The sequence below is a fragment of the Varroa destructor genome, unplaced genomic scaffold (genome assembly GCF_002443255.2).
Source record: "Varroa destructor unplaced genomic scaffold, Vdes_3.0 BEIS01000006.1, whole genome shotgun sequence".
In the NCBI taxonomy this organism is placed as follows: Eukaryota; Metazoa; Arthropoda; class Arachnida; order Mesostigmata; family Varroidae; genus Varroa; species Varroa destructor.
The window spans coordinates 26,494,438-26,516,125 of NW_019211459.1; the positions used below are offsets into that span (position 1 = coordinate 26,494,438).

At 47.6% G+C, this 21,688-nt stretch overlaps 1 protein-coding gene and 1 long non-coding RNA gene across 5 annotated transcripts in view; one reads left to right on the forward strand and one right to left on the reverse strand.

The window, feature by feature from the left end:
- The first annotated feature begins 501 nt into the window (after window positions 1-501).
- LOC111252734 (uncharacterized) overlaps window positions 502-21,688 on the forward strand; it is a 30,239-nt gene continuing 9,052 nt past the window's right edge. Inside the window, exons 1-18 of one of the 4 annotated variants that reach the window (XM_022811092.2) lie at window positions 502-1,663; window positions 3,628-3,950; window positions 4,164-4,786; window positions 4,959-5,340; window positions 5,646-7,761; window positions 7,988-8,272; window positions 8,645-8,974; window positions 9,144-10,058; window positions 10,487-11,753; window positions 11,931-12,148; window positions 12,409-14,532; window positions 15,377-16,592; window positions 16,960-17,268; window positions 17,445-18,472; window positions 18,598-19,045; window positions 19,625-20,144; window positions 20,427-20,713; window positions 21,090-21,538. In XM_022811092.2, coding sequence (XP_022666827.1) covers window positions 1,475-1,663; window positions 3,628-3,950; window positions 4,164-4,786; window positions 4,959-5,340; window positions 5,646-7,761; window positions 7,988-8,272; window positions 8,645-8,974; window positions 9,144-10,058; window positions 10,487-11,753; window positions 11,931-12,148; window positions 12,409-14,532; window positions 15,377-16,592; window positions 16,960-17,268; window positions 17,445-18,472; window positions 18,598-19,045; window positions 19,625-20,144; window positions 20,427-20,713; window positions 21,090-21,538 — 13,029 coding nt within the window. In that variant the 5' untranslated portion in view covers window positions 502-1,474. The remainder of the gene's footprint in view (window positions 1,664-3,627; window positions 3,951-4,163; window positions 4,787-4,958; window positions 5,341-5,645; window positions 7,762-7,987; window positions 8,273-8,644; window positions 8,975-9,143; window positions 10,059-10,486; window positions 11,754-11,930; window positions 12,149-12,408; window positions 14,533-15,376; window positions 16,593-16,959; window positions 17,269-17,444; window positions 18,473-18,597; window positions 19,046-19,624; window positions 20,145-20,426; window positions 20,714-21,089; window positions 21,539-21,688) is intronic. The other 3 variants (XM_086993548.1, XM_022811093.2, XM_022811094.2) reach the window with 3 other exon arrangements.
- On the reverse strand, window positions 4,613-15,381 carry LOC147755043 (uncharacterized). The gene is made up of 3 exons (XR_015330589.1): window positions 15,022-15,381; window positions 4,934-5,331; window positions 4,613-4,728 (listed from the first exon to the last, which is right to left on the reverse strand). It is a non-coding gene; the product is annotated as an uncharacterized LOC147755043 (long non-coding RNA).

The window sequence follows — 21,688 nt, forward strand, 5'->3', positions numbered from 1 at the left end:
AATGTAGTCAAGATCAACTGCAATAGAAACGCGAGTCGAAGATTTTTCGTATTCCCCTACGAAATCACGTATCTTACTTTACATTGTTTAATGAAAATTATAAAGATATTTCGATTCTAAATTCAAGCGAGCACTACGAGCCCCGATGGTTCTGTGTTCATCTCATCCTTTTGGGTAGTTGTTAGGCGCATATTATATGCGTCGTTTCTCTCTAATACGATTTTCAATTTTCGTTAACAAAGTCCTCTTTATACTAACTATTGTTGAATCATAATTTTTTTCTAGTTTTTATTTTTTGCCGCCTTTTTCCTTTCTTGTATTTTCTTCTTTTTCTTCTTCTAATCTACCTTCTCCGGCGATGGCGGCAATGTATACATCCGTCCGCTCTACTCCCGTGTTGCGCTCTCGTTCACTCTCTCACTGTCTTCTTTGAGCTCTGCTGAGTCTCCCGTTTGTCGTCTATGGCTATCGGTTGTAGCAGCTTAAATTTGGCGCGCAGGCGCTCCGGAGCCGCGATCTGCCGTTACGTGTTGTTTACCACCACTGAGTAGTTGATGATGCTCGCGAAGAATTTGAGTAATAGTAGTGAGCTGTCCGAGGCAAGCTGAGCCGAGCTTGAAAAGTGCGTGGTGCTGTGGATGCCTATACGGTCGTACGTTGTGTTGTTTGTGTCCTACGCCATACGGTTACGTTGCCTACGATATGAATAGAAATGATTGTTTATGTGTGTGTTCGTAATAGCTACTAGGTAGCAACCCGGTGTCGTGGCGCTCTTTGATGGGTGACGACCCTGTCGTCGGAACTCCTGTAGCCCTCGAGTCCCGCGCGCCAGTCTATCGTACGCGGTAAACGTTTCCTATTGATTCTGTTCGTACAAACACAGCTATCCTGGGTAGCATCCGCTCGACGACCAATGCGACATTATAATAATGCACTGGCTCGCTACCCCAAGAGTGCGAGACGGGGGCGCACCATACAATCCTCGCTGTTGACTAGGTAGATTGGTTGAGGCGAGAATCCCGCCTCAGCCTTACTAGCGGAAACAACGGCAGGAGCAGCCCTCAGCTGCAGGAACGTCAGGACGTAGCAAGTTGATTGAGTGTGAGATCTGCGTGTTATAGTGTGTGTGCCGTGGTAGCGTGCCTTAATAGGAATCAGTCTCCACTCATATTGCGTATCAAGCTACCAACGTCGCGGCAAGGATTCACGAAAAAAGGCCTCCGAATACACTTTACACAACATTGTTGTTAGTGTTGTTATTGTTGTTGTTCTTGTACTAGCCTGTTTATTACTTAGCCAGATCGTATCGGTTCCGTTTAGCTTCGTCTAATCGTCCTCTAAGGTATCCTCAACGCAGGCAAAATAGAACGACGGCCGAAGACTCCGCTTGTCGTCGACGTTTGGGGGGTTGTAGGAGCAGCCCGTGCAGCCGTGCAGCCTTGGAAGAGGCCGTGATGCCGGCGGGAGGCGGGTCATGAGCCGGCAATCTGACGGCGGCCCGGGTTCGGGGACCGGGCCACCCCAAGCCAAATCGACGAGCTTAACTGCCGTCGCCGGTGCCGCCAATCCCCCCACGAACAACAACAACAACAATACCAGCACCAATGTTGACGCCGCCCCCGTATTCCAGTCAAAACGGCCCCCCGGGAGACCTCGAAAGCAGGTTTGTCATCTCTATCATCTTATTATTTATATTGCTTCAAGTGCTTATCTCTATGCTGATGAAGATCTTAACTTCCACCCGTTCACACACAACCAGTAAATACTGCCGGAGTAAAGCAATGCAGATCCTTTATAAAGCATTACTGCCATATAGAATGGTGCGTCCATCCGTGAAACGTGCCATTGATTTTCGCAGTCGGTGGGAGAACCGTACACACTGACTTTATAATTCTCCATCTCCACAGCTGCATGTCTATTTTTGTGTCAATTATTTTATTTGATGTTTAGTTCGATTTTACGGTTCCCACTCGCTCTCGGTTAATTCTGGTTGTGAAGTTCTGACTTGCTCCAATTTCTCTAGGCTTTTTGATCAACCAGGGAAATGTCAGGCAGATGGCGGCTGAGTTCGATTTAAGAGCAAACATTCGATTCAAAACAAATGTCTGCGCCGAAAAAGTTTCGAAATTGTTTTCTGTCTTGCGAATGCTGTTTCGGGCATTTTCGCAATGAACGTCAAAGCTCACTGTCATTTCATTTATGTCACTGTGAATTCATTTATGAAGATTTTTTTTATCCCAACGCGATCTGTAGCGCCTTTCTAGCTTAAATGTAACCGTGTATATTATAGAAGAAGGATAGTACCGCTCTCTACTTCAAGTGAAGCAGAGAAATTTGTCTTTTTTGAACATTCATTATATTGGCAGCGCTTGTGCTAGACTCAGCTCACTCTGGCTTTTCACGAACAGCAGGTGAATTGGGATTGGTGCGGGAATACCATGATTCATGTTATCAATGGAACGTTTGATTTAAATCAAATATGCATTACGCGTTATGTAAGATAGATATTAAATGATCAGAAGTTATTCAATTCACTATTTAGTCGTTAGTTATATTTCAATACTTGCATCTTTCAATTGTATTCATTATTACTTTATTCAGATTTAATTCATTATCTTGACCATCGCCAGTTGTAGTAGGTGCGCTATTCTTTTCGTCGAATGTAATTCCGTCCAATTTATATGCTGATCAAAAAGAACTCAAGTAATTCAACATTTGACACTAGTTAGCGTATTAGTTCAGATTCATTTTTACGTTGTCCATATATATATATATATATATATATATATACGTTTTTCGGTAACTATACTCAATTTGTACTTTCGGTAGAATTTAGCAGTTGTTAAATTCACATTGTGTCTCTCTCAAATATCTCTTTGAAAAAGGGCGCTTAATTTTGTAATTTATGTTTTTAAAGCGTCGTAAATATGATATTTTGGACAAACATATTTACATAAAAACAGGAATATGATTACTTCACCAAAAAATCTTTGAAAATATTCGCCTGGCGAATTTTTTATGGGATAGTTTTGTGATTTCTCCGTTCATACAGCGCGATTATAATTTGACAATGTTGATGAATGTTGACTCGAACTAGAAAGTTGTTTTTATGATGCTCTGCCTTTGAGCAAATTTATTGCACCACAGTGTGAAGCTTGGTTAGGAAAGGTTTAGTACTTCGAATCAAATAAATGCGGTCTCTTTCGTGGTGAAATCATTGGCATGAACGTTTGTAATTTCTTGAATCTTATAAAATAGTTGTGTGTTTATTCTAATCGATAATAACGTTGAATTTATAATACATTTGAAAATCGTGCAAACATAAAGATCTATACAAAAATTAATTTGAAGTATTGCTATATAACACTTTAGAATTCGCTTATGGAGCTTGAAGAAATCTTCTAAGCACCTTAGTTTTAGTTTTAGTCTTTCTATAGATAAGTGTATTACAAAAATGAGTTAATTTTCTGCGTATGCACTTAGTAACTATTCGCATAAATACGGCTATATTAATCAATTAAGAGGTAACAATAATAAGTGGTCATCGTATTTGCTAATCCGAAAGACAACTGTTATTTCAAACGTATGGACAATATCACCATTTCTTTGCTTTCTTCTATTTTGTAGCAGGGAGCCTCGGAAATAATCCTCGGACGTAAGAAGATTGGGTACTTTCCTGGTCGACCTCGAGGTTCAGTTCGTGTTCGCCGGAAACCGGCGTCTCTCGAGGAGGGCGTAGCTGGCCCGGGGAGTACATTGGGAAGCTCCTCCGGGTCTATTCCACCGCCCTCTCCAGGAGGTGTCGGTCTCCCAGCGCCACCACCTACCAATAATCATACAGCCCAATCAGCCGGTTCATGTAACGAAGAACCCGAGCTAGCTGAGGGTCTTGTTCAAGGCGCTCTAACAACAACGACGACGGCTGCCATCATGGCTGGACCCCCGGAACCGTAAGTGCATTACACCGTAGACAAACCTATTTCCACCTATTCTTTATTATTTAAAGTCAGCGTCAAACATAAAATCGTACCTTATGAAATTTGAGTAAATGTAAGTTGGCTAATCATCTGAGGCATTAATAGGGTACCTAACAAGAACGCGCCGTGTAGCATTGATTGCATTGCTTTTTCTCATCGTCCTTTTTGCATCCTTTGCTCTTTTAGAGTTGAAGAGCCTTTATGCGGCCTATGTAATCTGGCCGAACGCAATCCCTATTTGTCATCGCCGTTTCTATCAGCCCGTGTCGGCCCCGCCAAGCTCGGCCTGAGCAGCGATCCCGAGAAGCCGCAGAAGCGGCGGCGTATCCGGGCATCGAAGATGAGCGCCGAAGGCAGCGCTACGTGCCTTGAAGATATCTGCAATGTAGGTGTGATTCCGCCAGGCGAGGAGCCGCTTGATGTGGCTGCAGTAGCCGACGCCCAGGGTACGGTGCGTGTACATACCGTTTGCGCGCGATGGTCAGCCGGTTACGATGGCACAAAGTCCGGCACGCTAGAGATGCTGCTCGACGAGAGTCTGCGACGGGCGTGCAGTCACTGCCGCCGGCTCGGAGCTTCAGTCCGATGCGCGCACGAAAATTGCGGTAGGACATACCATTTGCTCTGCGCAGTAGGCGCAGCCTGCGCTATCGATGGTGACCGTGAACGTATATATTGTCAAGGCGAACATTCGACACAGCTGAAATTAACCTGCGAGACGTGCACCAGGCCAACCGAGACCCGCGAGAGCCTTTGGTGCACACAGTGCGCAAAATATTACCATGTTAGCTGTACCGACACACCGTCAGGTATGAACCACTATAAATGACAGCTTGTCAAGCGCACCAATGATACGTAATCATATTACATATATGTCTGTTATTATTATTCTGCAGGATAAGTAAACGTTAAGTCAAAATACACAGTAGCCAAGTAAATTGTAAAAAAATGTTTACCAAAGACATTCGTTTTATTGTGCAGGTACTTCGATTGTGTCTAATCTTCGAATGGGGTGGCTGTGTGTGGGATGCCGTGTATGTCCGATCTGCCACGGCGGGAGCCTCGATCGTGCCGTAACGTGCGACTCCTGTCGAAAGTGCTATCATATGCAATGTGTGCGGCCCGCGCTCAACCACCTTCCGAAGCACGGCTATAAATGCGTGCTGTGTCGATTCTGTGGGGACTGTGGCTCAAGAACGCCAGGCTCCGGACCGTCGTCACGGTGGCACATGAACTACACCGTGTGCGATTCGTGTTATCAACAACGAAATAAGGGGATGAGCTGCCCATTATGCGGAAAAGCATATCGAGCATCATCATCATCAAAGATGGTTGACTTTACGCAGTGCTCAAACTGTAAAAGGTACCAAATGTCATTTCCTAAAAAACATTCTTTTTATGTCGATGATATATGCTAATTTCTTTAAGCAACTGTTACACTGTTCTCACTGCGCTTAAACAGAATTTTCAAAATTCTGTTTAAGCGCAGTGAGCAAAATCAGTATTGATAGCCTTAACCTATTTCACTACATTTAATTTTATCAGTATTATTTCTGTTATTGTTATTATGATGACCTACTTAGTTCAGCAGCAGATGTTCTCTCAGTGTAATCTTCATTTGATTTATTGTGTATGGCAATTCGGCGGGGCGTATGTTAATTTGAGCAGGTACATCCATAATGACTGCGATCCCGCAATAACAAATGGAGATACTCGCGACTACCGAGACTATACATGTCCCCCGTGTCTTCAACCGCGAGCCAATACTACAGACGCCGATGAGGTATTGTCCTCCTCGACGCCGTCACTGGCGACCGATGGTAGCAGTGGAGCTGACGCGCCCTGTCTTTCGCCAGTGACCATCGAGGAGGCGACATCTGCTATTGGCGTTGGAAATTATGGTGCGGGTAAACCCATGGGCGCCATGGGCGCGATGGGCCCCATGGGGGCACTAGCGTCGCGCGGCAAGGGCCTTCGAGGCATGCGGAGACCGAGGGGAGCGGGCCGTGGACAGGTAGGTCGACCGCCCACGAATCCCGCGTTGAAGATGCGCGGTCTCGGCCGGTGGGATGCCACTTCTGCGGCTCAGGCCAAACAAGTCAAGAAGGACTTCGAATTCGAGCGCGATGCTCTACTAAATGTCGGCGGCTGTGGAGGTAATGCCGCTGGCAAACTCACTGACGAAGAGGCAACACAGGACTCGAAGGTCGTTCTATTCTCAGCTAACGATAAGTTTGTCCTTCTACAAGATATGTGCGTATTATGTGGTAGTTTCGGAATTGGAGAAGAGGGACGATTGATTTCGTGCGCGCAATGCGGCCAGTGCTATCATCCGTACTGCTGCGGCGCGAAGGTGACGCAAACGACGCTGACCAAAGGTTGGCGCTGCCTCGACTGTACTGTGTGCGAAGGCTGCGGCCAGCCACACGACGAGAGCCGCCTGCTTCTGTGCGACGACTGTGACACGTCTTATCATACGTACTGCCTGAAACCGCCTCTCGAGAACGTACCACAGGGCACATGGAAATGCCAACACTGCGTTGTGTGCGTCCTTTGTGGATCGCGCAGCCCCGGGCCAGAGGGTTCCGAATGGCAGGCTAATTACACGGAATGCGCCCCCTGTGCGTCAAAGTTCCGATGCATACAATGCTCCCAAGACTACCAGGAGGGCGACATTATAATCGAGTGCGAAAAGTGTATGCGATGGCTGCATGGCCGGTGTGATGAAATCACCTGCGAAGAGGATGCTGAACGCTGCTGCGACTTAGGCTATAGTTGTCCGCTGTGCCGAGGCAAAGATACATTACCAGCACATCTGGTCCATGACCTTCTGATGGACTCGCCCTGTCCATCACCCGTACCACAGGACACACCGACACATAAACAAAAAGCGCATCACCTCATCGACGGAGTTTATTTGACCGACCTGGGTTTGAACACTATCAAGACGCTTACCCTCGAGCCCCCGAAGAGGACGCGCACCGTCAAGCCCAAGGACGCACTAGGCAATCGACTTCCCTCGCTTCCAAGCTTATCGGGATTGTCTAGTCTCTCGGGCCTGCCGGGCTTGGGTCAGAGGCGCGCCACGTTAGATGATCTGGCGGACGGTGGTGATCCCTTCGAGTTCGAGGCTGACGGAATCCTCGAGGGCCTCGAGGGCGACGAAGAAATCAAGCGAAAGAAAAAAATCCAAAAGTTAGGGATCGGCGGTTTTGTAGCCAATGCACGATCGCGAGCCATGTCAAGCAAAGACGACGCAACATTTGCCGTTGAAGCGTCAGCTGCAATGCAGCCATTTGATGATGATAAGGAAACAACGTCAAAGGATGGTCCCGATTCAGAGAAGGCCCAAAGGCAACAGCGGAGACGCCGGCCCAAAAAGAAACGGACCATCGAAGAGAGTATGCCTTCTCACATTCAGGAGGCATTCTTTGGCATGACTCTGCTTAGTGCGACATCAAACGCAACCACAGACACCTTCGAGGACTTGGACAACTGTGCAACAGATGCTCCAGCCGCAGAAGATGACCGTAAACAAACGGTACCAGTTCAGTCCCATAGACGAAAAGAGCCTGTGGTACCGCTGGCAGAGTCACGCGTTGGCCCGCCGGACGTGCCTGCCCCAAGCACGGGACTTCAGGGAGCGGGTGCAGGCATGGCCGCAGATCTCAGCATTGATCACAACCTCGTCGACCCGATCGAGTATGATGAACTTGGCGACCTATTACCATCTGACCTTCCACAGGAACTAAGGGACGACGAACTAATGGATATGATTATGCAGGTTAGTAAACATAATTGCAGCGACGATAATGATGATTATTATTACTGCTAGAAATGACGATTGATTACTACATAAATTGAAAATGAAATGTATGTAATAGTTTACCTATCCACATATGGATCAAACAACAATATATGGTTAATAAGCTAAACTAAGTGTCACACAGCGTACTAAGTCATGGAAGACTAACATGAGGCTTTTATACTGTTGCTATTACTTCCTGCAGGAAGCAGATGGAAGTGGGGGGCCTAGCGTAGAAGCTGATGTACTTTTAGCGTCGCCTTTGCCCCATATGGATGGCCAAGATGTGGAGAATGTATTTAAAGGTGTACTTAGTCCATCAGTAGAAGGTCGATTACCTCCTGGCAGTCAAACATCTCAAGGTGCGCAAGGGGGATGTCAGGGTCCAACAACGGTTACCGGGACAGGCGGTCCAACAGCTCTTCAAGACCGTCAGGGCATCTCGGCGCCTTCGCCAGCCCCCTCTTGGTCATCGCAAGATCTTGACGAGGTAAGCATATTTGTTCTTTGAAAATTACACTTACTTGCTTATTCTGTCCTGATTATACAGTCAGACTGTAACGGCATTGTTTTCTAAAGTAAGAGCTGTCTCGCTTCCAAGCGATTTTAGAAACTATAGACCTATTTATAACATAAAATTAGAAAAGTTCCATGTAAAAGGGCTCTACACTATATAATTTCTTTCTAGCGCTAGCAATTCATATATATGATCCAAAAATCTGTTTTAAATGATATGCAATTTCAAGTACGTTTCTTAAAGATTATCTTTTTTCCCTGACAAGTGGGAACATAGTTTAGGAAAGAGATGGATTTGGATTAATCAACGCTTACTTTATATTCGACCCATGCTTAATTACTGCAGGTGGCCTCAAATCACTCCGGTGGCTCGAACAACAAGAACAACATGCTGAAGTGGGAGCCAGACGAGGCGCTGGCTGAAAAGGCCACAATATCAATGGTGCTATATGCCAACCTCAATCATCCAACACTCAAGCAGGAGTATCCACAATGGTCTGATCGCGCGAAACAGATTGCTAAGATCTGGCGCAACCTGCCTACTGACAAGCGTGCACCATATCTACAGAAAGCACGCGAGAATCGGAAGGCCAGAGCAGTTCTTGAGAAAACCACACCTGGCGGCGGGCCAGTAGGTCAAACGCAAGCTTCCTCATCTTGGAAACAGTCTTCTGAGGTATGCCTAAAGCCTACGTACTTATGATTTCTAAACTAGTAGATATATTTTAGTAAATAAAATTTCTATTTATCCGCCTTTTCTGTTATTAGCTGATTTAAAAGGGTCTTTGAGTATGCTATAATTATAAGCCTTTAATCGTCTATGTTTCCTTTTATACGACTTCCAGCGCAAGGCAAGTGCTACCTGGTCTGCCGGGGGTCCCTCTGGTAGTGGGCCAGCCTCGGGCAGTGGCATTTCCTCGCTCGGACCCTCTTCACAGGCTTGGTCCAGCGCCGGAGTCGTAGGCGCTGGAGGGGTGATACCTAAACAGGAAGCACAGGGTCCGCCTTCCGTGACACCAGCCGATGAAGGTTTAGATGACGATGACCTGCTTGAATTAGGCGCCGACTTCAACATCTTGGAGTACGCCGACCCGGAGAACGATACGGTCACCTCCAGCAATTCTAACACTGGCGATGGCTGCAATAAAACCAGTGACGGTCTACAAATCAAAGAGGAAGATAAAAAAGATGCTGTTGACGTTTTGGGCCACACAGATGCTAACAATGGACAACGGTTGCTTCTTGGAGGCCTTGCGAAAAATGAACAAGGAGCCAGTGACGGTGTGGAGGCAGGTGATGGTCTTAGCAAAGGCCACGACGAAGCAGGACTATTAAGTGACGTCGACTTTGAAAAGCTAAAGGCGGAGATGTTTAGCACGGCGGAAGAAGTACTGGCGTCCAATACCACCGCTTCACGTCCAAGTCAGCCGGCCCAAACAGTAGGCCCGATCAACCAATGGTCGCAGCCAACTCACGAAGCCCACCCACCGTCGCAGCAGCAGTCTGTTTTTGGGCATGTTACATCTATGAACCCGAGCCATGGGCCACACCAGCCTCACGTACCACCTGCACAGCAGCTCCAACCAATGATGCAGCATCCACCACAACAACCACCAGGACCAGGCATGATGACATCTATAGGTTCCACGGGACTTGGACCTCAATCACATCAAATGGGAATAGGGCCTACGACCCACATGAATGCCCGACCTCTAAATTCTCATCAACAGATACAACAGCAACAGCAAATGCAACATATGGTAGGTTTTGGCTCAACGTTTAAGATCAATATAATACAAAGAAACTTTATTTATCAAGGAAAACACAATCGTTATATACTAGAGGATTCATTTTTGTAGTCGCAATCAATTTAGGTTATGTAATGTGTATCATTAAAAAAATATGTACTCGAAATTCTCTTAGCGTACAGGCCAATGAATTGTTGATTCACTCCACTCGCAAATGAGTTTAATTGCATTTAATACTTTTCGACTACAGAAATTGCTTCGCAGATGATTCACAGATGATCACAGTCGTGGGTTTCTACCATGTGCAGAATTACTATTATTACTGTTCTTCCTATCAAAACCGATTCAATTACTTTACAATACAAAAAAGATTTTGCTTGTTTGTACTGCTATGCAAGATATTCTAATGTGAGTGTGTATTTGCGGTGTCACTCAACCAGGTACGTTCATCAATACAGAATGCACCTTCTGGTGGGGTGATGGGGCGCCTCGCCAGTCCCGGTATCCCGATGATACCGGCTGCTGGTGGAGTTGCCAGTCCGTTACGGCCTGTGGCCCCTCCTGCAGGTCTGGCGCCTACGCAGGCGCTGGCACAGATGACGCAAAGTCAGCCTTCTCCGGCATCGACCACAATCGCGCAGCAGTTCAAGCTGCGAACGTTACAAGCGCCGCCAGCACCTGGCGAGAACAATACAGGTCCTACGTCAGCTGACGTGAAGTATAGCTACGAGTTGTGGATGCAAAAACAAGATGAACTACTATCAAGTCAAAAGAAGTACCTCGAAACGGAAATGGGCAAACTGCGAAAGATCAAGAAGGCGTTGACAGCTAAGCAGAGACAGCTGGCCAGGGCAGGCAGCGGACAGGAGCTGAACGACAGCGACTCCAGCCAGCTGGCATACGTGAACCGGGAAATGCCGGGTCTGCAGAAGTTCCTCGAGCAAGTGAGGAAGCTTCATAGGCAGCACACGAGCGTTATTCAGGAGTATCGCGTGAAGAATCAGCAGCCCGCGCCAGCTCCCGGCCAGTCTCCGGGTCCGTTTGAGGGGGGATACACGCCGATAGGTGAACAGACTCCGCCTACGGGGCCACATCCAGGAGGTCCATCAGGTCCATCGCGGGGTCTGATGTCCCCGCAGCCTAACTATTATCAACAGCCAATGCCGGGGCCACCTGTACCAGGACCACCAAACCCACACGCTCCACAACAACAGACGCCGTTAAGATACCCGCCGGCACCTGTTGGTCCACAGCTGCCTAATGTACATAACAACTCCAGTGGACCTCCACCGGGGGTCCCTATAAGTGGACCTCCTCCGCAGCAAATGATGCGGCCACCACCGCCATATCCCTCGGTAAAGCCGATGGCTAGTGCAATGCAACAACCAGGCGGAATGCAACCAAGCGCTACAATGGCCCCGTCAGGTCATCATACATCGCTCGGCCCAATGGGCTCGCCCCAGGCACAGGCTAGCCCCGGCGGCCTACCGGCGAACCCTCCCTCGGCTGCCGGCCCAGAGCTCTTCCGGCAAGGTGGTACGCCCGAGTCTCCTTCGCATGATTCCCTAACCGGGACGATGAGCATGGGCCTACAACAGACGAATTCGAACCAGGCCAATCCGAACAATCCACAGCAGTACTCGCCCCGACATTCAGCCACCGGCTCAACCACACCCCAACAATGTTACTCACCTGCTACGCCACAAGGTCAGTTAAGTTCGAATGAACATGTACATCCACGAAGCTGCAGAAATCTATCTGTTTAGATAGATCAATTAGCATTCCAGTTATAGCTTAGAATGCCAACCCCAGTCGAAAATCTGTTCCGTGGGCATGAGCTGGGAAGGCAAACGCAAATCGTAACTAATGTTTCTTTTTATTTAGGTCCCCCGCAAGTATTTTCGCCGTCCCCTGTTGGGGGACCCGCAAGTGTTGGTCAAGTTTTCTCACCAGGGGGCCACACGCCCAACACGCCCGATCCGGGCAACCCCAACAGTAATTCTAACTCTAATCCCGCGCTACTTCTTTATCTACGTCGGAGTCCGGGTCCTAGCCCGGCGCAAAGGACACCCCCGCATTTTCCGGGAATGTCTCCTTACCAGGTTAGTTTGATAGCCGCCAGTGACCTCAGTTAGACCAAGTTATGAGCTTGCAGGCCAGTGAAACTGATTTAGATCGGACAGCAAGTTTCTTGTGTTCTCAGTGGTCCCATGTTTTACTAATTAAGTTAAAAAACGTTAGTGCAGCTGAAGTTGTTTTCCCATGATAATAATAATAATATTGTTAGTACCTTTGAAGATCTTCTGTAGCGATGTTGTTATTGTTTGTGGTGACTCTCTATGTCTGTATGTGTGTGTATCAGGTTCAGTCACCAGCTGCGCCGCCGTTCTCGCCCCATCATGCGCCCTCCCCAGCGCCGTCTCCTTCGCCCGGGCAGCCGGCGGCCATGCACAGTCCAGCGCCATCGCCGGCGCGATCGGCGCCGTCCCCCAAGTCAAGCCCGATGCCACCGAATGCCAGTCGGCCAAACGTGTACGCGGTCGGCATGAACAAACCGGGCGGCGGTGGTAGTGGTAGCTTAAAAGGAGGATCGCGTTGGTGGACGCCCGCTCGAGCTGACGCCATGGTTGCTGAGGCGGCAACGGTGGCCGAAAAACCTCTGCTACTTGAGCGGCTTTGGAGTGTAGACGATGACGCGTCTGCTATCGGAGCCCGCGAAGACCTCGCCGAGTTGTTGGACTACTTGGGACAGGTGATGTGGACCAACATGAACATGGCGTCAATGGTGTCAGACAAACAGGACAAACAGGTGGTACACACAACTACCTCTGACCGGACAGTCAGCGTCAGACAACCAGAAGTGATATCGTCGCCATCTGCAGCAATGTTTCGGTCAAAGGTATTCGCGGTCGGACTGAATCGCCAACTAAGTACGCCCGGCGGCCGGGCCGATGATGGTAATGGCCATCATTACGCTGTCGCTAATGGCAGCAGCCGAATAACAAGGAGAGTCATAGCCAGTGTTTGGCCATTCGGCCGTTTATTGGGTGGCAATCCCGATTCGTTGCCGGGCGCCAACGGCACGCAGACCACGTCAGCGGCAAACACGTCCTCGTCATCATCCGGCGATTTCGGCGGATCGTCGTTCAATGTTGATGGCGACGTTGCTGAACCGGGCGGCGTGGACAACGTAGACGACGTCGACGTGTCGGCCAGCGTGTTCGTGGTACAGTTCGACGACGACAACAATAGTCCCAACTCGGCGTTGGTGTCGCAGCCGGGCGGAGTATCCGATCAAGAACAGACGTCGGAACAGCCGGAACAGACGTCGGAAACGGCGTCTGAACAGGCTGATCAAATCGTTGATCAGGTGGATCAGGTAGTAGAAGATCAGGTTGTGGAACCCGAACAAGAGCCAGAGGATCAGCCGGCCGAGCATGCCGGATCGCAAGGCGAACCAGCCGAGCAGGCGGAAAGCCAGCCAGATCAACCAGATCAGGACCAGGAACAAGAACAGCAACAACAAGGCCAACAGGACCAAGATCAGTTGGATCAACCGGTTCAGGGTGAACCAGAAACAACACTCATAGCAGCGGCTGATGTGGCTGTTGATGATCACAACTATTTTAATACGCCATCATTACCGCCGACAGCGGATGAATCGGAAACGGCAGATGTCGATGCTGAGGTCACACGCATACATGAGCATCCATCATCGTCTCTTGTCGAATCAAGAGACCATCAAAGTGGAGTTGTTTTACTCAACGACAGCAGCAGCTGCAACAGCAACGTTATCAGCAGAAGCAGTAGCGGCAGCAGCAGCAGCAACACGAATAGCAACGCCGATAATAACCACAGTAGCAGCAGCAGCAGCAGCAGTAGCAGCAGCAGCAGCGGCGGCAGTATTAACATGTCAGCAAGTACTACGAGCCTATCTTCACCATCAGCTTCGCCTCCAACGCAGACTATCAACGGTAGTTCGGTGGGGAGCACAACCGTTGGTGAAGTGCAACCGTCACCGGTAGTATGTCCGTCTCAGGCCACCCAAGAGACAACTGCTTCACTATTCGTCGTTGCCGACCAAAACCAAAACGTCACTGGGGTTGTGCAAGATTCGTGCGGAGAACCAATGGAAGAGGACCTCGAGACGAGCGAACGTGTGAGCACGCCAGGAGTAGTTGTAGTAGTGGCTGCGTCCCCATCGGGAAAAAATCCACCACTTTCTGTTGCTTCAGCAACATTTAGTGAGGCCAACGGTGACCGTTCGTCAGAAAGTTCTCTAAGTCTCACATTGAAGCTCGGAAAAACAAATACGACTGATATTGCGGAGCCAACGACTATACTTGCCACAGAAATCGTTCAAACAGAAGCAGAAAAGAAGCCGCTGCAGCAGCAAAATGAGCAGTTACAGCAACCCTCACTGGAGAACGACGTTGAGGAAGTTCAGGCAGTAAAGCGCGCGTCATCGGGCACGTTTGAAGAACAGGTAAGAGAACGTTTCTCATTTCACAATTCGTTTGATAGGATGTGCCTATGTCCCATTTGCTGAATGTGTCTAATCCTGCAAGTTAAAAAGAGCTCGTAATTGGTGCAAGGTCAAAGCTTTGCTTTATGGATCAATGTCTAACAATATCTACTTTCATGTGAACATCTTATCTTCGGTCAAGTGTAGTAATTCGATCCAGGCTGCCTCTATGCATCTTTCTACTCGTTTAAATGAACCGAACTCCACCGTACTTCTATGTTTGCTAAAGTTATACAACTTGCGCTTATATGTTTCCTACTTCTGCTGGAACATCAATATCAATGCAACCTTTCAAAATGAAAATAGCAGTAAAAAGGTCAATTATCATAGACTGCTCAATTTTAAGAAAACGTCACAGCTCAAATGTTGTTTTTGCTTTTCGTTTTACGAAAAACTGATGCAAAAAAAGAGATGCCTATCGAGACTGCTTATTTTGTTCACTTGTCGTACATGTGTAGAAAAGTTGCTGACGTGCGCTTGCTTAGTGCTCAAAAACAGCGATATTGAATGTAATTAATTGCGTTTGCCACCTTCACATTTCGCGCGAACGTTCCACAACTACTACGCGCGACTGCTTTTTGTATGACCTCGGGACAGCTGCTGTTCTCATGTGAACTGGGGTGGGACAAACAATTCAGTATGAATTGTTGCCTGCGATACAATGCTTGTTGAAATCAATTTAAAAACCCAATATGCTTACTACTTTGAGTCTTTTCTATCTCTGTGTCCTGACCTGCACCCTATTCTATTCGATGTGTGGCGTATGTTTGTTTGACTCTCTTATGATTGTGTCGCTTTCCTTTAGCCGCATTGTGCGGGGACTTCCCCTGGCGTGCTGCTTGCCGGGGCCGTCGGCGCAGGCATTGCTCCGCTTTCCTCTGTGTCCCCGACACCAATACCCACACAATCAACAGCACTTTCTACAACAACAACAACAATAGTAACAGCCACAACAGTGTCCCGCCTGCCAAAACCCCAGCCGTCGCAACAAATTGCAGCTACAACGACGACAGCCTCACCTCCGGTAGCAATCATTAGTCCACGTCGAACTCCACCGTCACCGTTGCCTTCAGTAACATTGACATCGACAAAACATTTACAACAACAGCAACAAACACCACCCAATCTGCCCAAACTACCCGCTGGCCCTCTAATCCCGCCTATCGGCCTATCAACAACAGAGACGCCTGCACCAGCGTCAACAACAGCCGCATCGAAACCATCACCAACGACAACAGCTGTATCAGCTGCGTCAACCGGAACAACTATTGTGGTACAAAAAGTGATCACTGTTCCATCAGCTGTTGCAGCTCCTGCCGTGACGGCGACCTGGGCAAAGGCTGGCAGCAGGACTTCGACCGAGCAGCAATGTAACAACAACAGCTCAGTTCCCGCGCAGCAACAAAAGCTGCAGTCACAGTCGAACACTGCTGTTCTGCCTCAGCAGCAGAAAATCCCAAATCGGCCGATGCAAGTTGGGGATCAACCAGTAGGTGTACTACAGCAGCGAATTACTGTTGCGACAACAACTTCAGCAGGTGGCGTTGCCAGTGCTACAGGTTCTATTGTTGTTCTCCCGAAGGCTGCTGTCATCCCAGTGACTTTTTCAACGGCGACAACTCCTGGAATTCTACCGACGCCGTCACCGCCACCTGCTGTAACCCCAACAGCAACAGCAACTAGTCCTGCTACTGTACCGCAACCTCTGCCTCCAATACACCCCTCCCAAGGCTCGTTGTTGCCGTCACTGTCTCTGTCATTGCCAATGCCGAACCCGAACCCGAGTCCCGCTGCCGCTGCTCCCGCTAGTGCCGGCGCCGGTCCTAGCGTTACGACCCCCAGTGCCCCCGTCGCCGCCACTGTCGCTACCAATAGTGTTGCTACAGCTGCAGCTGCTGTTTCTGCTAGTGCCTCCTCTTCTTCTATTTCTTCAGTTCCACCTAAACAAAACGTTCTTTTAAAGCAGCTGCTGCAAAACTGTCCGTCAGCGGAGTCGGGGACCTCACCCAGCGCCACAACAAGTACGTATAGTGAAGACGTACACAGATGTTTATTAGATACGTATTTGTTTTCCAGTTTCATTATTATGTATCTTTTACGTAATTTTTCACATATTTGTGCCTAAGAATCGAACTACACAAAAGGAATTTCTGAATGAATGTTAAGAATTCTTAGTTTCTTTCAGCGGCTGATTTAAAACGCCTCTATGTCCCTTTTCTGGCCATAAGTTCATATGTTTTCATTTCTAATGTTCTAACGCTATTACATTTGCGATCCCTAGATTAACAATATCTGTATCTGTCTTTTTAATGGCTGCATTTTATTAGTAGAAATGACGGAGAACCGTAACTGTTTCATGCTCAGCTTTTGTCTTTTCGTCCATTTCAGCTCTCACGGGAAACGGAGGTTCACCGGTCCTGGTGGTCAAGGAACAACCAACGCTTATCACCTCACAGTTGGTTAACAATAACAACCATGCTATTGTTAACAACAACAATAGCAGCGGCAGCATCAGTATGAGTATGGGCAGTAGTACTGGTATCGTTAATAATAGTGGAAGCAGTAACAATGGTAGTGGCTGTGCAACAGGCACTGCCACAGCTTCTTCCGGTTCAGCGAATTCAGTTCCTTCGTCTACCCCTATTATTCCTGCTATGAGTCCACACAGCTCGCAGCAAGCTGCGTCTAAAACTGCAGGTAAACTAGCTAGCATCGTCAGCAACTGAGAGTTGTTATCGAATCATTATGCTCTCTTACTTTATTTATTCAATTGATCACTAGCCGTTTTATAAGATCGTGAAAAAGCATTATAACTATTACTATATATAGTTCTATAGTGTTGCGTTTAACTGCTGCCTTGTATTGGCTCTCAGTTCCTTCATTCATGATGCCAGCAACGAAAAGGACAACATCGCCTCCAGCGCCATCTAAAACGCCCCCAACAACATCAGCATTAGCAACAACGACGACCACAACAACATTAATACCACCATTAGAAACAACAGCACCAGTCGTTAGTCCTGCAACAGCAACTGCAGTAGTAGCAGCAGCGACACCAGTGGCAACACCAGCTGCTCCAATAACAACCCCAATAGCAATAACAGCGACGATGCCGTCGTCGGTTCCTCCAGGGCCAATTTTGTCGTTGCCAGCATCAGGTGCCAGTCCAGGTGCACGTCTGTCTGCACCGCAGCAACTGCCCGCGCTTCCTATCGTATCAGCCGCACCTCAGCCAGCCTCAGCTGCGGCTGTTGGAGGCGGAGGCAACAATGGAAGCAATGCGATGAATAGCAGCACCAGCAGTGGTAATCTTCTGCTTAATAATTCATCGAGTGACCGAGTTCCTCCTTCAGTGCCACTACCGCCAGTGCCTTCTCATCAGATTGGTGCGCCGTCACCTCAACCTACCCCAATTGTAGCCCAATCGCTCCCTTCAACAGCGACCGCCCCAGTCGGGCCTCATGTCGGGACACTTGGAGGAACCCCAATCGCTTATACAGCCAGTCATTCTGGGGTGCCAGCGCTTGGTGGCAGTCTCCTTCAGAATAGTCTTCAACAACACCAGCAAGGTGGTCCCCTCCGACAATCGCCGCAGATAGGCGGTTCCCCGATGAGCAATCAGATATCTCCGGTCACTTCAGCAGCTTCCTGCGATAGCTTAAAACCCATACATCAGCAACAACAACAGCAACAACAACAACAGCAGCAGCAACTTTCTCACCAGCTAGATCAGCAAACCAGCGGTGGACCGTCTCATCAGCACCATGCCATGACCCCTTCACCACCAATAACAACGGTAGGCATGCAGCTTTCCGGACCACTCGGCGCCACGACCCAGGGAACCCCGTCCACGATGACGACGTCGTCGCAAACGCAACAACCTCCGGCACCACCGAACAGGGTAAGTAGAGTTGTTGTCATGGTGCCTTTTTTGTAAAATATGCAAAGAGCGTTACTTGGAAATACAGCATTGACAACTACCGAATGCTACTAATCACTGCATCCTTCGTATAATGGGCATTGCAGGTTGTCGCTTGTCTTCCTGGAAGCCTTAGTCCGTTTGATGGACCTTCTATGCACAATCAGACCGGAGGAAACCTTCAGAGTCCCCAGAGCGGGCCTCCAACTCCACTTGGAACCGGTAGCATGTACGTGAAAAGCGAGTTGACCTCCCCAACTGCGGGTAGCGGACATTTCTCTCCGGGGCCAATGGGTCCTCCAATGCAGCATCCAAATCATCAGCCGTTAACTACAACAGCCAGTCCTCAGTTGCAACGCACACCGATGTCACCTATGGGCGGTCCACCTCGTGGATCTCCTTTTGGGCCTCCGTCAAGCCAAATACCACCTGGAAAGCCTACACAAAATAACAGTCAGGATACATCTAGCAGTGGAATGCTTTCAGGACAACCGCAGGGTCAAACTCAACAACAAAATCCACGCAAACGACCTCACAAGCAACAATCTGCTAGTGGTAAGTCAACAGAGACCTTTAAAACTAGCAACGACACTCTAAGATTATGTTATAGAAATAGACAGATGCAAAGATTTTGCACTTGGTTGAGGTATGTCAGTAAAGGTACCATCAGGAGGAAATACAGTTCAAACTCTACAAAGATCGAAATGTTTCACTTTCACGAAATTTAAAAGACAGAATTGAATCTTAAAACCATTATGATATATATCAACATCAATATCGATGGGAAGGATTTTGATTTCAACTAATGAATAAAAGAAAATAAAGTCTGTTTTCAACACAATTCACAGGCCGCCGTAAGTAAAAATGTTCTTAATGTATCCACCCAAATAGTCTTTAATTTACATGTAAATATGGATAGTTTTCCTCTTTATTCTATTTCTATTATCTATTTCGGAGATATTACTTTTAGTCGTTTTTTGTTTTGCGCGTCATACAACATTCCAGCTATATATAACGATGTTCAGTGTATTATTTCTAGAAAATTACGTTCGTTATGTAAACTGTGTTCAAGCAATGAAAGATCCTTTAACTTTTTTTTGTCGTTTTTTGTTCCATACTGTTTTTTTTTACCAGGTCTAATATCGGCAACAGGTGGTGCACATGGAAGCGTCGGTAGTGCGGGAGCATCAACGTCACCAACAAAAAAACGCGCCAAAAAATCTGCAGGATCAGGAACACCTGGCGGGATTCGCGGAGAAGAGGGCCCCGGACTAGCTCTAGCGTCAGAACCTACCTCATTGGGTGAACCCACATCAGGCTCTTTAGCAGGTTTAGAACTTGGAGCCCCCGTCAGTGCCAAAATGCGGTCGTTGCCAGCCGTCCGAATTGTCGAGCCTTCAATACACGCCAACTACAGCGCGTGTCCCATATTTGGAAGGGACAGGGGAACCCCCATTCAGCCACAACTAGCGGGATCGTTTGGTAGTGGCGAACTGAAGAAGGCTAGCAAATATGGCGGCGATTTCTACAAACATCTGGGTACCAGCACGAGAAGCAGCCGAGCGCGCCGGAACCGACTGGTATTAAATAGTCGTGGTTTTTACAATCAGGAATTTTCCCATCGCCTCAGCTCAAACAGCGACCGTGCATTTAGGTGAGATTCGTTTACTCCTTAACTCGTCTATTGTTTTCAAAAGGTGCTTGCCGTGAGTATCTTTGTTTGAGCATTTAACATAAAGGTGATGCCACTAGCCGTATATTGTCTCGCATGATACAAATGTACGCAAAGAAACAGTGTGTGATATTTTTATGAAAATGCTATCATGCAACTAACATGTCGACATTCTAGAAACCAAATGATGACTATGGGATTTTAGTAACACAACAGGAAATCACTCTAACCGAAATGTGTCACATGTTTCTCTTACGTCTACAGTCCCGAGACTGTCTGCTACTGCTCGAGTCCGGAGAGCGATGTCAGAGAAAAGTTGTTAGAAATGAAGGGGTTGAGATTGATCTCTCGGGAGACACCGGCTGGCTCAAGACAACTCAAAGGCTCTTCTGACTATAATTCAAACCTTATGCCAGCAAGTTTAAAATGCAGCGAGAAAGAACGAGCCCCTTCGCCTGCTTTGCCACTGTATGCTCCCGTACCCATGCGACCAAGCTATGATGGGCATCAGCTTATAAACGAGCTTGACCATAAATCGTCGGTGAACTCAGGTAAGATACCCTCTTCTTACTGCTATGAATCAAAGAGAGATATGGTGCAACTATCGAAAGACCAATCGTCACTCTGCAGTAGCGATTGAGCCTATAGATACCAGTACTTAATATGATTTATAAATGCTAACCATAGTCTATTAGCAAAAAATATGTATTTATATTATTGAGCAATACTAATGTATGTATGGTATCGAACTCAATGGGCGTAATTTGTTCACAGCGGAAATGTTATTCTATATTTGTTTTACCCTAGCTTACTTTGAGCCGAAATTGTTTTTATTATAAGCGTAGGACACTCTCTTTGTTATTTTTTGCAGTGATGAAGAAAGTGTCATCTTTTTTAAACGCAGTCTAACCTGTGATTGAATTTCAGCGACTAATGGATTGTTGTTAGTGACGCTGACGTTGCGTTCGTCACGCGACGTCAAGTCCGTCCTCAGTTCCTTGTCGAAGATACTCGAGCTCGAAGCAAAAGAACCGTTCGCAGATGCGAATGGTGAGCTTCTTTACGAGATTATTGAACGTTTGGAGGTACCATCATCCGAACGAAAACCGGACGAGGTCGAGTACCTTTGGGCAGATGGAAGGAAGAGGTCTTGTAAACACTGTGGCTGTGCTGTTCTTCCAAAACGAGGGCTTGCAAAGCTTTTGATGCGCGAAGGAAAACGTAAACAGACTGAAACTAACGATGAAACATCAACATCAGCACCTGAACCAAAGGGGCCATCTGAAGAGGTGTTCTTTTGTGGAGAAGCCTGCTACTCACAGGCTGCGCTAGTTCATCTGTTGTGCGATGTTCCGGATACACTCAGCGTAGTCAAGGTTAGCACAACGTGAAGCGGTAAAATCTAAGACTCTTTAATAATACATTGTATAAATCGGATCCATGAGGACATGTGGTGAGCTCCTGTAATCAAAAGAATACGAACGACTGATATCCGTACTTTTATGTACTTTCTGATACCTTCGATT